Raw genomic sequence first — 14,325 nt, 5'->3', positions numbered from 1 at the left:
TCTTCACATTTTCCTTTTTATTTTTGGAAACCACACCATGTCATACATGTAATGGATTTGTCACGCTGAGGAGAAATACCTGAGGCGATTTAATCGCTGAAAAGTTTGACTGAAAAACATTGCCATCTGCTGTTCAGACATTGAACCGTGCTTGTGTCTCAGGAGCAAGAACAGCTACAGGTTAGAGCAATAGTTTGTTGTTTCACTCTAAAGGGGCTTGTGTTCCTCAGGCAAACACATGCAGAAATGATACAGACTGTGCTCTTGCATTATTTTGTTTTAATCTTCTGGACATGAGCTCCACAGTTTCTGGGTCTCCACTTTCCAGTTACCCTTCGCTTTTTTCTTTCCTGCCTTTTCTGCACTCACTATTGTATCTTACTTGAGTTGTTCTCTTGCTCACACACCAATTAATTAAATCTTTATCTTCTTAAACTTCATTTAATCTGTTAAAGTCAATGTGAAACTTCCATAATGTGACATGTTTCTCAGTCAAACAAGATATTCAATATAGAGTGGGACTTGATTTTATGCATCAGGAATTGATTGGATTTTCAAAAGTGGGTGTTGCATTCTATAATGGAACCAGGAGTTTGGAGGGGAGGGGTTGAAAAATAAGAGGACTTGGTGATGTCAGATGAAAAGTAAAGTTGTTTTAGAGGTGGAGGAAGTTATTACAGTTTGGTAAAAGATTACGAAGACAAACATATGACTGGGAATGTGCACTATAGGAAGTAAATTGGTCAAGTTTTGATTTCATGTTGACTTTAACCTGCAACCCCCTTTTTACTGTAATTAAAAGCCTTAAAATAATCTACCTAAAGAAAAATCAGCTTCAGAGTATTTTAACGTTTACAGATTGGCCCATTTACTTCCATTGTAACTGAGATTGAGCTTTTTTTAAAGAAAAGGAGGGGGAAAGTAATATAAAACATTTAAATTGTGGTAATCAATATTGTGTCACAAATGCTGTTGATTGAGCTTATCTTGTATTGAACTCTTGAATATTCCTTTAATACCTGCTGGACTTTATATATACACATCTCTTCCATTTCTGTTTTTCCTGCCCTGTTCAGAGCCTCTGATGAAATGAAACAATTCTATTTTTATTGAGCTTAGAATAGTTCCTAAACACTAATGGGGCATTACTGTAAATTCTCGATTAATTTTGTTTACAGCTTTGTAGGAAATATTCTTATATCATGAAAATATATATGCTAAACTTTCACAGTTTAATGGATTTTCCCATAGTAAAAAAAAAAAAAAATCCTCAATCAATGCATTGGTTTTTCATGGTCAGATACAAGATGGAATGCACTGATGCTTCATACTGCATTGTGATGCATCAAGGCATATATATTAAAGGCTCTGTTTTAATGCTTGGTTTTATCCTATGGTTTTGAGTTATCCTCCTTCCTCTCCTATTTTCTTTTTCTTTTTCAACAGCCAGTGTTGCTATCCTCTGGTCAAACCCCTCTGTACACCTCTGCAGTCTCCACACTGGTAAGAACACTTTTACTTTGCTGCCCCTGCTGTATGGAAGGCAGAACTACATCTGTGGGCTGTACTCACTAATTGGTTGTGGATGTGACCATTTTCATTGTACTGTATTTCATGACATTTCATCAATGACTGCCATATGACATCATTATTAGAAAACAAAATTTTTTATTTATTTTTTGTCATCCCCATCATGTTTTTGATTCCACATAATGGTTCTAGTTCCTTAATAAATACATTCATGATTTGCCGGTTCTCCAATATGCTGCAGCTTGGTCCTCGGCCACTCCTCCACCTTCTAATGGACGACAGCCACGCCTCCCTGGGCGGATTGGAGGCAGTCTGCCGGCCCTTGGCGGAGGGAATGTCCCTCCACGTTTCAGTGGCTGGTAGGGGTCTCCTCTACCCCTGGCAGTGGCCCTGACCGCTCCAGGTGGTCAGTTAGGAGCCCCTTCTGCCTTCGCGGTTGGCGGCCATACCTCCGCTCTCAGGCGGCTGGACTCCTCTGTCCCCCGGCAGATGGCCGTGGCTGCTCCATTGGGGTAGTGGTAGTGGCGAGGACTCTACTACGGCGCATCCCTCCTCTTTCCCGGGTTTCGGCACCAATGTAAAGGGATTAATGGAAAGGAGGCGAGAACCGGCTTGACAATATAAATAATAGTTTAATCAGCAACTTAAACAAAAAGACAAACACACAAAGGTGTCTGACATCTGTCCGTAAATCTCTCTCTGTCACACTGCCATCTTCGGTCGACCCTTATTCCTTTCGAGGGCTAATTAGCCTGATTGGGGGCCGGGTGTGTAGCATCATGACTCCACCCCCACCACACATAATTAGTCCTAACCTCTCTTATCATATTTGGTTCAGATTGCTTGCTCACATCTTAGCTAGAACATCATTTATGTCAGAATATGTTGGTACTGTTCCCAGAGAATGCATATGCTTATACAATTTATACCTTGAATGCACTGTAAGTCGCTGTGAAGGGATCAATGGAAATGAGGAGGCGAGAACTGGCTTAACAATATAAATAATAGTTTTAATGATGAACTTAAAAGACATACACACACATATGATGGACATGTCTGTAAACGATCTCTCTCTCCCGCACGATCCTCTGCAGTCGATCTTTATCCCTCTCGGAGGCTTAATTAGCCTAATACGGGACCGGGTGCGTAGGATCACGACCCGGCCCCGCCCTCCGCCCTGCCACAGTCGCATTGAGTAACACGTCTGACAAATGCATAAATGTAAATATAGCCTTTTAAGAATGTATGAATGATGCTTTCTTTAATGAAGATGTCCTTACAGCTGACAATGTCATTTCTACTCCACTAGCGCCACCGATTGGATTTCCTGCCGTTGGTCAAACAAAGAGAGAGTCTCACCCCCCAACTCACATAATTGGTTGAGTCAATGTCAATGTCTCTATTGAGACTGGACACTCCAGGACTTTTTATAGGGCCACAGCTACACAGTGTTTACAGTTTACGAGAAAATTTACCTAAAAATGGCTTACTTATAGTTAATTTCGGATAGAAGTATTTTAACACTGAAAAAGTTACATACTTCAGCTTTAACAGTGACATCTTCATGACATCGTAATTCTGCTTGTCTTTTGCATATGACTTGTTTGATTGTCATTATCTTCATAATTATCCATGAATTTCATGTGATGGTGGTCCCGATGACATCACCATGATTGCGACTCATTTTTTACTCACCTCCTGTGCAATCTTCTGTTTTTGTCTCTATTGCATATATGTCAGTTGTTTTTTAAAGCGCCTTCTGTCACATTTCTCCATGGTATTTATCTGTCGCCTGAAGTCATAATTTTCTCTGTACTGTCTTATCCACTGCAGTAATATCAGCAAATTCATTGCTCTCATGCAGAGTATCAACTTTAAACCACACAGACACACACACACACACACACACACACACACACACACACGTTGGGTTTCCATGTTTTATGGGGACTTTCCATAGACATAATGGTTTTTATACTGTACAAACTTTATATTCTATCCCCTAACCCTACCCCTAAACCTAACCGTTACAGAAATATTTCTGCATTTTTACATTTTAGTATGATTTATAAGCTGTTTTCCTCATGGGGACCGACAAAATGTCCCCACAAGGTCAAAAATGTCAGGTTTTACTATCCTTATGGGGACATTTGACATCACTTCCACAAAGTGATAAATACATGCTTACACACACACACACACACACACACACACACACACACACACACACACACACACACACACACACACATACACACACACACACACACACACACAGGTTTTTATTTATTATGTTAATGCAATACCTCAATGCCTCCAGTAGAGGACAGTGTGGAGTTCTACTGCCAAATGCACTGAGGTCTACAGAAAATGAAAAGCCAATGGCATGAAACCTTCTCTCACACACAGTCAGAACCCCTAAATTGATTGTCTTGCTGCTGATCTTCAACATGTTTGGCATGACATTATTTGTGGATAAGCTTTATATAGAATCTGCTGAAAAATTTGTTGTTTTACTGCGTATGTTTCTTTTAATTAGGCGTAAAAGAAAGAGACCTATGCAACTGTCTTAATTTACCCTCAACAATTGAGATATTAAAGAGATCTTATTTGGGGATTTTTCTTTCCTATGGGCACACACACACACACACACACACACACACACACACACACACACACAAACACACTCACAAACACTCAACAGGACATTGAGCCTCCATAGCAACGTGACTGCTTCTACTGATATTAACACATTTGACGAGTGCCAAAGAGGTGATTGATCGAGTGGAATCCTCTATGCTCTCTCTTTTTCCAATGCTAAAGTAAAGGCTGTGGGATGAGAGGTATTGAGATGAGGAGAGCAGAAATACACACACATAGACATCTATTGAGTCACAGCAGGAACCAGCAAACATTAAATAGTCATCCATTGAGAACATGGGTGGGAAAATAGAAGAATGTAGGTACTGTATGTACATAGGTAGGTAGCCGTACTTACAATTGTAATCGAACTGTGCTCATGTGGAAATGCTATTGGCATCGTTTCTCACCGTGTTCAGAACCGTTTGGCCCCATGGTGGAAAAGTGCTTTTCGAAATGAATACAATTCCAGATGCAGTTTATTGTGCGACCAAAATCTCAATAATAACAAAATGTTGACTTTTAACTATAAATAAGCCCGAAATACACTGGGGATTTTGAAATGTCTGTGCTTCAAACAGACACTCTTTGACAATATATACAATATAAAGTAAGCACTGTCATATAGGGTAATAAGTGTATCAACTGTATGAGCAGTAATTTATCAACAATAGATCATTGTTCATCAATAGTAGATCATCAGCGATTGCTTTTCATAACTGTCTGGTATTCAATTCTATAAATTTTTTCTTTTTCTCAAAGGATACCATCAATCAAAATTGAAATAAACAGAAGGTTATATAAATTTATACCACAGGTCTGTTGAATGCTTGATTCTGATTGGTTGATAGACATTCTAAGGTGTGAAATTATTTTTCAAGTAAATGCACAGCTATGAAGTCGTTCCCCTGCACTCACACACGCTCACTCAAAGACACACACACACACATACACATGTACACACACACACACACTCAAACTCACATTTTTCACTTTCAATATGTGAAACTTTTGGTTTCAATGTATTTCGCCCTAATCAACCTCACATGAAAAGTACTGCTCTACCCCTCCCCCTCTCTTTCGCTCACACACACGCATTAACTTCTTACTCCAATGCCAAAAAGCAGTGCATCATCCATTAGTTCTAACTTGACATTTCTGAACTAGCAACGAAGGCTTGAGCGGTATCAAAGCTAGATACACTTAATCAAAACAACAGTTTCTATATTATCTGAGATATCTGTTGGAAACCCTCGCGCTCCCCCTCTCTTAAGGCCGAAACATACTTCACACAAGTACGCGAATGTAGACGCGAGGCCAAAGCATGGCCTGTGCATGGTCCCGTTGTACATACTTTATGTGCGCTCTTGCTTTGCTCTGGCGGTTACAAACCTCACACCACAGTGGGGCACTATTATTTTTTTAGGCACCACGAAACCGAATCACGAAAACTTGACTCTGTGTCCGGTGTTTTATGAAGTCAAAAAGCCATCCAAATATGTCCAAAATGACCATAGCTAGTTGCGGCATCTCCGCTACGGACGCCTTTCCAATTGTTCCTCCATTTTCTCTTTACAGTGTCATTACTTGCGTTAATTATGTTTGGGCGTATAAGCGTTTAAGCATAAGTTATACGCATTACACAAGAGCAAGAAATAGAGCCGTCATGTCAGTCACCAGCATCTCATTAGGGTTAAAAACAGTTGATAAGATTTACATTGGAAATATGCCGACCAGGATTACCGACCAGGCCAATGGGGCCAGTGCCCAGGGGCCCTTGACTACCCAGGGGGGCCCTGGGTTTTAAGGTTGTGCGATGTATTTTGGTGATCCCCTGCTCGAAAACCAATCAACAACTAAACAAACTGTAACCAAGGCCCCTAAAACACTCACGAGAGTGCATTTGTTACTTGTAGTATAGATAGGGTGAATTTTGCACGAGTTTTTGCCAGCTCAAGAGTTACAGAAAATGCACATTGAACTGGTGTGCACGCCTGAAAATGTTTCTATGTGTTGTGGCTGTAAAGAGATAGATTATTGAAAAGGCAGTCTGCCCATACTAGGGTCGTACTTTGGAAACTCAGCGCCATCCATGGTGAAAAACTATTGGTTTACAATTGTCATTGATTTTCGCAGATAACTGATAGTTCCAAAAGATTGGTTATTGCTGATAATTATTGTTGATTAATCAGCAAAACGAATAATCGGTTGAATTCTAGTTAGGAATTTGAACAAGCCTCTGGCCATAAGTATTAAACTTTAGCTTGTACTGTTTGATGAGAGGTGTGCTATTTGTCTGTTTTTTTAAATCTTAGCTGGGAAGTTAACTAGTATAGAAAAGGATTAGATAAAACACTAAACCACAAGAGATTTTACATTAGTTCAGCCAAAAATGAAAATTATTACTCCCTCATGCCACCCCAAATTGATATCACTTTCTTTCTGCTGCGTAACACAAACAAAGATATTTTGAAGAGTTGTTTTTGTCCATGCAATGTAAGTCAATGGAGTCCAAATGTTTAAAGCTGCAAAAAGGACAGGAAAGGGACGGTCACACTACACTTCGCACTCCATTCAAATGCATCCAAATGCAGTAGAGCAAAGTTCAAGCTTGGTGAACTCTGAACCATGAATTCACACGATGTGCGACCAATAGGAGACACGTCACACGCTGGCCTCTTGGCTCAATTCAAAGGATAAACATTTAAATCTGTGATATTTATTGTTGCAGGAAGTTGACAATATATTTTAACATTTTTAATAAAACATTATTTGTTATTTGTGATTCATTATTTACTTATACCAGAAGCCCTCCCGTATGACATGATATTCTGGTTCATAGCATTGTCCAAAAAAAATATGTGCTCTCAAAGCCTAGTGTGACCACCACTTACAGGTGGCATAAATGTAATCCATATGATATGAGTGGCTTAATCCATGTCTTCTGAAGCAGCACAATTGCTTTGGGTGAGAAACTTTCAATAACCTATTTCATTTATGGACTTTGATCTAAGTATTTTAGACATGCATACATTAATCTATTTGAAGAAGATCTAGACAGATGGTGCTGGGGAGGAGGAGGGTTTCAGAGAGAAAACTCAAAGTGCACTACAATATAACATCTTACCTGCAAATAACTAATGCATTTTGAATGTTAGACAAAGAAAATATATGCAAATTGATTGGCCTTATTTGTTGTGACTTAAAGTGGCTTAAAGAGATGGTTGGCATAGACAGTAGCTCTAAATGAAAAAGACTGCCATTCAAACATTTTCCTCAATTGGACCCAAATCTTCAATGTGGATCTTACTATCAGATTATTTGTGTATTCAATATAGAGGGAGGAAAGAGGGGCAAAGACGAGGGCAGCTAGAGGCGTTGGTTTACACAAGGCAGACTCAAAAGTTTTGTGAAGGGGCATCAGCACCTGGAGCACCAGTGTAGTATAGAATGAAGGTTTGCAGCCCTATAGTAACACTGAAAGTCAGGCAGAGCCATGCCACTTAAGATTTTGGGCTTTTGTAAACGCCTCTTCTGATGTTTAGCAAGTTTATACTCTATATAAATGAGGAAAGAACCCTGTATGACTTAGGAAATAAATGATGGGATGCTTTGGAATAAGTTTAAAGATTTATGAAGAATAGTCATTTAAATTGAATTAATATGACTCACAGCAGATAGTGGAAGTGAGGACCAATGCTTGAAATACTTTGCTCAAGTATTGTTAACAAAGTTAAGAAAGAAAAGTTTTAGAAGCGTATCTGTATCACAAACATCAAGATGCTTAGAATTATGGGTTACATTAAAGGGAATGTGCTAAAAAAAGTTTGTGCCGGTACAGTGGCAAAAAAAATTATATGAACCCTTGGAATTACCTGCATTTATGTATAAATAAGTAATTTGTCTTAAAATCTGGTTTGATCTTCATGTAAGTTGCAATAATGAACAAACACAATCTTTTATTGTAATGTTCTTGTACATATTACAACACATCATTCAAACATTCACAGTGTATGTGAACCCCATTGGCTAATGACATCAACAAAAGCTAATTGTAGTCTGGAGTTGGCAAAACTGGCATCCAAATAATGAAACAAGATTGGAGGTGTGGGCTAGAGCTTCTTTGACTTATAAAATGCACTCAAAGATTTTGAGTTTGCTATTCACAAGAAGCATCCGCTCACATGGACTAAAAAAGAGATCTTAGAAGACCTACTATTAAGAAATGGTCTATAAATGGAGACGATTTAGTACTGTGGCTTCTCTCCCTAGAAGTGGTCGTCCAGCCAAGTTAACTCAAAGACCACACCACAGAATGCTGAATGTGGTAAAAAAAAAAAGTGACCCTAGAGTGACCGCTAAAGACTTGAAGGAATCATTGGAACTGGTAAACATCTCTGTTCATAAGTCTACGATACAGAAATCATTAAACAGGCATGGTGTCCATGGCAGGTCACCACAAAGAACGCTGCTGCTGTCCAACAAAAACATTGCTGGGCACCTGAAGTTTGCCAAAGACCACCTTTACACTCCACAATGCTACTGATATATATTTTTGTGGACTGATAAAACTAAGGTTGAATTTTTGTGAAGAACACGCAGCACTATGTATGGCATAAAAAGGGCATGGAAACATCCCAATGGTGAAGTGTGGTGTAGGGAGCATCATGATTTTGGGCTGCTTTGCTGCTTCCGGGCCTGGACCACATGCCATCATCAAGAGAAAAATGTATTTCCAAGTTTATCAAGATATATAGTAATGTCAGGGTGGCTGTGCGCCAGCTGAAGCTCAGTAGAGGTTGGGGGATGGAGCAGGACAATGACCCTAAACATTGATTTAAATCCACTACAGTATGACTTTCAAAAAAGAAAATCCACCTTTTGGAGTGGCCCATTCAGAGCCTAGACCTTTACCCAATACAGATACTGTGGAATGACATCAAAAGAGTCGTTCACACAAGACATCCTAAAATTATGGCTGAGCTGAAGCAGTTCCGTAGGAAGAACCATCCAAACTTCCTTCTGAATGTTGTACAGGTCTAATCCGCAGCTACCAGAAATGCTTGGTTGAGGTTATTGATGCGAAAGGAGGATTGACACATTATTAAATCCTAAATTTTGCTTATATGTTTCACAGCACTGTTAATGTTTAATGGGATGTGTTCAATAAAGACATGAATGATTATAGTTGTTTGTGTGCTGTTAGCTTAATGCACATTGTGTTTGTCTATACTTTGACGAAGATGAGATCACATTTTATGACCAATGAATTAATCAAATCAGCTAATTCCAAAGGGTTCACATACTTTTTCTGCCACTAATGGGGCATAACTCACTTTCTGTTAATTAATTTTGTAGCCAGTCAGCTTGCCAAAGGTCTCTATAATTTGAAGGGCACTGAGAAAAGAAACAAAGGGGTTAGACAGATACAAAAGGAGATAATCTGCATATAAAGACACCATGTGTTCTTGCTCCTCTTGTAAGATACCAGTTAGTTTAGTTATTTGACATAACACAAGTGCCATAGGCTCAGTGGAAACAGTAAACAATAGGGGTTAAGACGCTTTTGAACAGATCATGTGAGGGGGCACTCAGAATCTGTCTATCAAGGTCTAAAATACTGGATATAAAATAAAAGACTGGGATATAATTTGATGCCTTATTCAGGCCTTATAAAATTCCCAAAAGGAGTTGGTATTAAAGGAATAGTTCACCCAAAAAATGTTATTCTCTCATTTACTCACCCTCATGCCATCCCAGATATGTATGACTTTCTTTCTTTTGCTGAACACAAATTAAGGTTTTTATAAGAATGTTCATCCACACAATGCAAGTAAATGGGTGCCGTTCACTTGCATTGTGAGGACCTAGAGAGCTGAGAAATTCATATAAAAATCTAAATTTGTTTCATGAGTAAATGATGAGAGAATTTTGATTTTAGGGTGAACTATTCCTTTAACACTAAAAAATAGATCAGTCTGGAGAGAAAAGGATGGGCTACAAATACTGCAGAAGACCACGTCAGGTTCCACTTCTGTCAACCAAGAACAGAAAGAATTGGGCCTACCATCTGTATACCTCAGCAAAAATCGAGATTCATCAGACCTGTTTTTACAGACTTTAACTGTCAAGTTTTGGTGAGCCTGTGCCCACTGAATCCTCAGCTTTCGGTTTTTGGCTGACTGAAGTGGAAACCGATGTGGTCTTATACTGATGCAGCCCATCCACTTCAAGGTTCAACGAGTGTGCATTCTGAGATGCTATTCTGCTCACTACAATTGTACAGAGGGGTTATTTGAGTTCTTGTAGACTTTCTGTAAGCTCAAAACAGTCTAACAATTCTATGTTATCAAAAAGTTGTTTCCGTCTACAAAACTGCCACTCACTTGATGTTTTTAGTTTTTGCCACCATTCTGAGTAAACTCTAGAGACTGTTGTGTGTAAAAATCCCTGCAGATCAGCAGTTACAGAAATACTCAAACCAGCCCATCTGGCACCAACAATCATGCCATGGTCCAAATCACTGAGATCAAATTTTTTCCTATTCTGATGGTTGATGTGAACATTAACTGAAGCTCCTGACCAGTATATACACATGACTTTATGCATTGTACTGCTGGCACTTGATTGGGTGATTTGATAATTGCATGAATATGTAGGTGTAAAAGTGTACCTAATAAAGTGGGGTTGGTGAGTGTATATTAAGTAGGCCATCAGAGTAAAAAAAATCAGTCTAGCTTAACACCATCTGTTGTGCCTATTCAGTCACATAACTTGTAGGCTTAGTGAAGTCCATCGCTGTTTGGGGATCCGTTAAACGTTGCTCAGTTCCACTGCGTAACGAAACTCAAAACATCAAGAGATACCGAAAGCCAAACCGAGAGCCTGGGAAAACTTCTCTTGTACAGTATCTTTCTCACAGGCATGTCAAAGGATTTGCTGCCAGATATGGACAAAATAGACCCTGATGATTAATACCTTGGGTGTTTGACCAGGTTTGGGTTTAGGCTGCAATGTCTGATGAGCTCAATCCAGTAGAGGTACCTCTTCAAGGCTTAAAAATATCCCGAAGAAGTGTGGAGATGAACTCATTTGTATTGTTTCCCTTTTTACCTTCTTTTATGCCCACCAGCCTCAGGTTGTTCCTCATTGGCCTGTTTTTCCAAGTCGTTTCATTTTGACTGCAGTTCTTCTATCTTAGCTTGAAGTGGTGCCACTGTGCCTTCCAGCTGGGTCAGGGCATCGTCTGTCTTCGTCGTGGAGACCTTGACTGCTGTCAGCCTGTCAGAGTTTAGAGATTGTTGCAAAGTTGCAACTGTCGTTGTCAGCTCCTCTTTTACAGAGGCAACATCAGCCTGCAAACCAATCACTGTTGCTTCCGTTGTACAGACTGTGTCCTTTAAATGATTTTAGAGTCCGTTTAAACATCCACAGCGAGTTTATTGCTATTATCACATGGATCAGTTGAGCTGGCCGCGGCCATGGCCCGTGTGATTGCTTAATTGGTTGACTTGACTGTCCTCACCATTAACTTACTGTCTTAGGGTTATCAGCAAAGTTAGAAACAATAATAAAGGAGCTTATATGGTGAAATTAGTAAAGAAAAAGTGGTTTATTTGCCAATAAAAATGTCTCCTTTAGGAGCATACCGCAAACACGTCTACAGCACATCTCCTACACGCTACCCAAACATGGCTCATTCAATCAGACTTTTTACTTATTTTCTTACTTTCATGCCCAAATGTGTAAGTCTTTATTTTTTCTGCAGCACAACATTTTTGGAAAAATATCTCATATCTGTAGGTCAATACAATGCAAGTGAATGGTGATCAGCACTTTAAATCTCCAAAAAGCACAGACGGTGATCTGTTTCTCACCCACACCTATGGGAAGTAAGGATTGAAGACATGGATTACTGTCTTTTGGATTACTTTTATGCTGCCTTAATGTGATTTTTGGAGCTTGAAATGTCTGGTCACTATTCACTTGCATTGTATGGACATACAGAGCTGAAATATTTTTCAAAAAATCTTCATTTGCATGAAGGTAAGTAATAATGAGAGAATTAACATTTTTGGGTGAACTATCCCTTTAAACGATTGCACATTGAACTGTGGTTTAAAACTAGAAAAAACTGCCATTAAAACTGGCTTTGATAAAGCCTGTTCCTCTACAAGTCACAAATGGAGTGCCCAGGTGGTTAAACGCTTGCGTCTGGGCATCAGTGTATATGTGTATGCCAGCATGCCCATCTGTGTGCCAGTGGGGGGCACTGAAAGGACACTGCTTTCCATAATGCTTGCATGGGCATCACCAATGCTTCAGGACGTACTGCAGAGAGAGAGAGAGAGAGAGTGAGAGAGAGTACTGTAGTACATTTTTGTCTTCATGGTTTCATGACTGTACAAATGCTGATCATTACGTTTTTAAAGCAAATTAATCAAAAAAAGTTTATTTAAAATTTAAACAATGCTGTGCTGTAAAAAAAAAAAAAAACAAATCAGCACATGAAATTATTCACAAATTGCTGTTATGTAATTGTCAATGTGCATGTTTAAGGGAACATAATTAATGTGCTACATTTAATTAACTACACTTTTACATTTTCTGAAGAACATATGAGTAAAACTAGTTTTTTATGTGTTGCTATGCAGTTGCTAGGGTGTCTTGGGTGGTTAGTGATGCTGTAGATAATAATGAATGGTGTTTGCTTCACAGGCAAGCATCACTATTACTATTGCCAACAAACAACAGATGATAGACCGGAAGTCATTCATTTCCATTGGAGAGACGCATGGGGGCCATCTGCAGATCTAATTTGAGCTTTGAATGTGAGCTTTGAAATATTTGAACTTGTACGACTAGACCGAATGCAACTACACGAACGGATATGATATATTCATTCAAAACTATGACAAAAATCAGCAGCTTATGTCCTAAACATTATTAAAAATGCCTGCTACTTCAGTAGATTGATGGTTATGAATGTCTGACCATTTATGTTGCAAATATATCGCAAAAGGCTTTTGTAATTGAATTTGTGCATGAGCAAAATAAATGTGTGTGAGTAGAGTAAAAGTAGCTGTCCTAAAAACTACTCAAGTAAGAGTAAAAGAGTAGCTCATTTAAAAGTACTCATGAGTAGTGAGTATTGAGTACCGAGTTGCACAGCCTATGCCCCATTAAAATTAACATTGTATGCCAACTTTTAAAATACATCACTTAACTATGATAAACAATACATGAATCTGATTCCAAAAAATAAAAGGGAGACATGATAACAGAAAGGAAATGATTAAAAATGTATTTTCATTAAACTGATCTCCATTTTAAATCGTAATGTATGAAACAATTACATCAAAATCAGTTTATGTGTTGGGCCTAAATATACCTTAATGCCGACAGAGCGTTATTGTTGTGCATAAAACATGTTCAAACAATGCAAGGAATGGAAAAAAAATGCTAAATAAGCAGGATCACTTGGCACGACATGTCCTGCACAATAGAGGAGGTAGAGCAGGCATGGGAAAAGTTGTTTGTTTCAGGGGCTACATCATGCTTAAAAAGGAATAATTCACCCCAAAATTTTTATTCTCTCAGCATTTACTCACCCTCATGCCATCCTGGATGTGTATGACTTTATTTCTTCTGCAGAACACAAATTAAAATTTTTAGAAGAATATCTCAGCTCTTTTGGTCCATACAATGAAAGTGAATCGGTGCTAAAATATTGAAGCTCCACAAATCACAATAATCATCACAAAATTAGTCTAATCCATGTACCTCCAGTGGTTTAATCCATGTCTTCAGAAGTTTAATCCATGTCTTCTTTCTTTAAGTAGCACATGGGGGGGCCACATTGTCCTCCTTTTTGAGATACAATGTTCCACAATGATTTAGTTCTGGTATCTTTTAAGCCAAGAAATAATTGTGTTCTCATTCTAATGCATGATTTTTCTGAAGTTTGTGGAATGTTCTGTTGAATTATTGCTCTGCAAATGTTGATACTTTTCTATCTTTATAAAAGCATAATTATAAATTATTTTATCATCTCTACTTTCCTTGTAATTTATTATACAAATTAACACTCTACATCAGGGGTCAGTATTATTAAAAAACTAACAATATTTTCAAAAAATATTATTATTAAAAATG

At 38.5% G+C, this 14,325-nt stretch overlaps 1 protein-coding gene across 3 annotated transcripts in view; it reads left to right on the top strand.

Moving 5' to 3' along the window:
* Positions 1–14,325, top strand: part of LOC127625194 (disks large homolog 4-like) — a 191,179-nt gene that overhangs the window by 95,017 nt on the left and 81,837 nt on the right. For all 3 annotated transcript variants that reach the window (XM_052100337.1, XM_052100319.1, XM_052100330.1), the window contains exon 3: positions 1,447–1,503. In XM_052100337.1, the coding sequence (XP_051956297.1) occupies positions 1,447–1,503 (57 nt within the window). The remainder of the gene's footprint in view (positions 1–1,446; positions 1,504–14,325) is intronic.

Source organism: Xyrauchen texanus, chromosome 3 (genome assembly GCF_025860055.1).
Source record: "Xyrauchen texanus isolate HMW12.3.18 chromosome 3, RBS_HiC_50CHRs, whole genome shotgun sequence".
Lineage (NCBI taxonomy): Eukaryota > Metazoa > Chordata > Actinopteri > Cypriniformes > Catostomidae > Xyrauchen > Xyrauchen texanus.
Note: the sequence above shows the minus strand (reverse complement) of the source record. Positions and strands in the feature narration are given on the sequence as shown.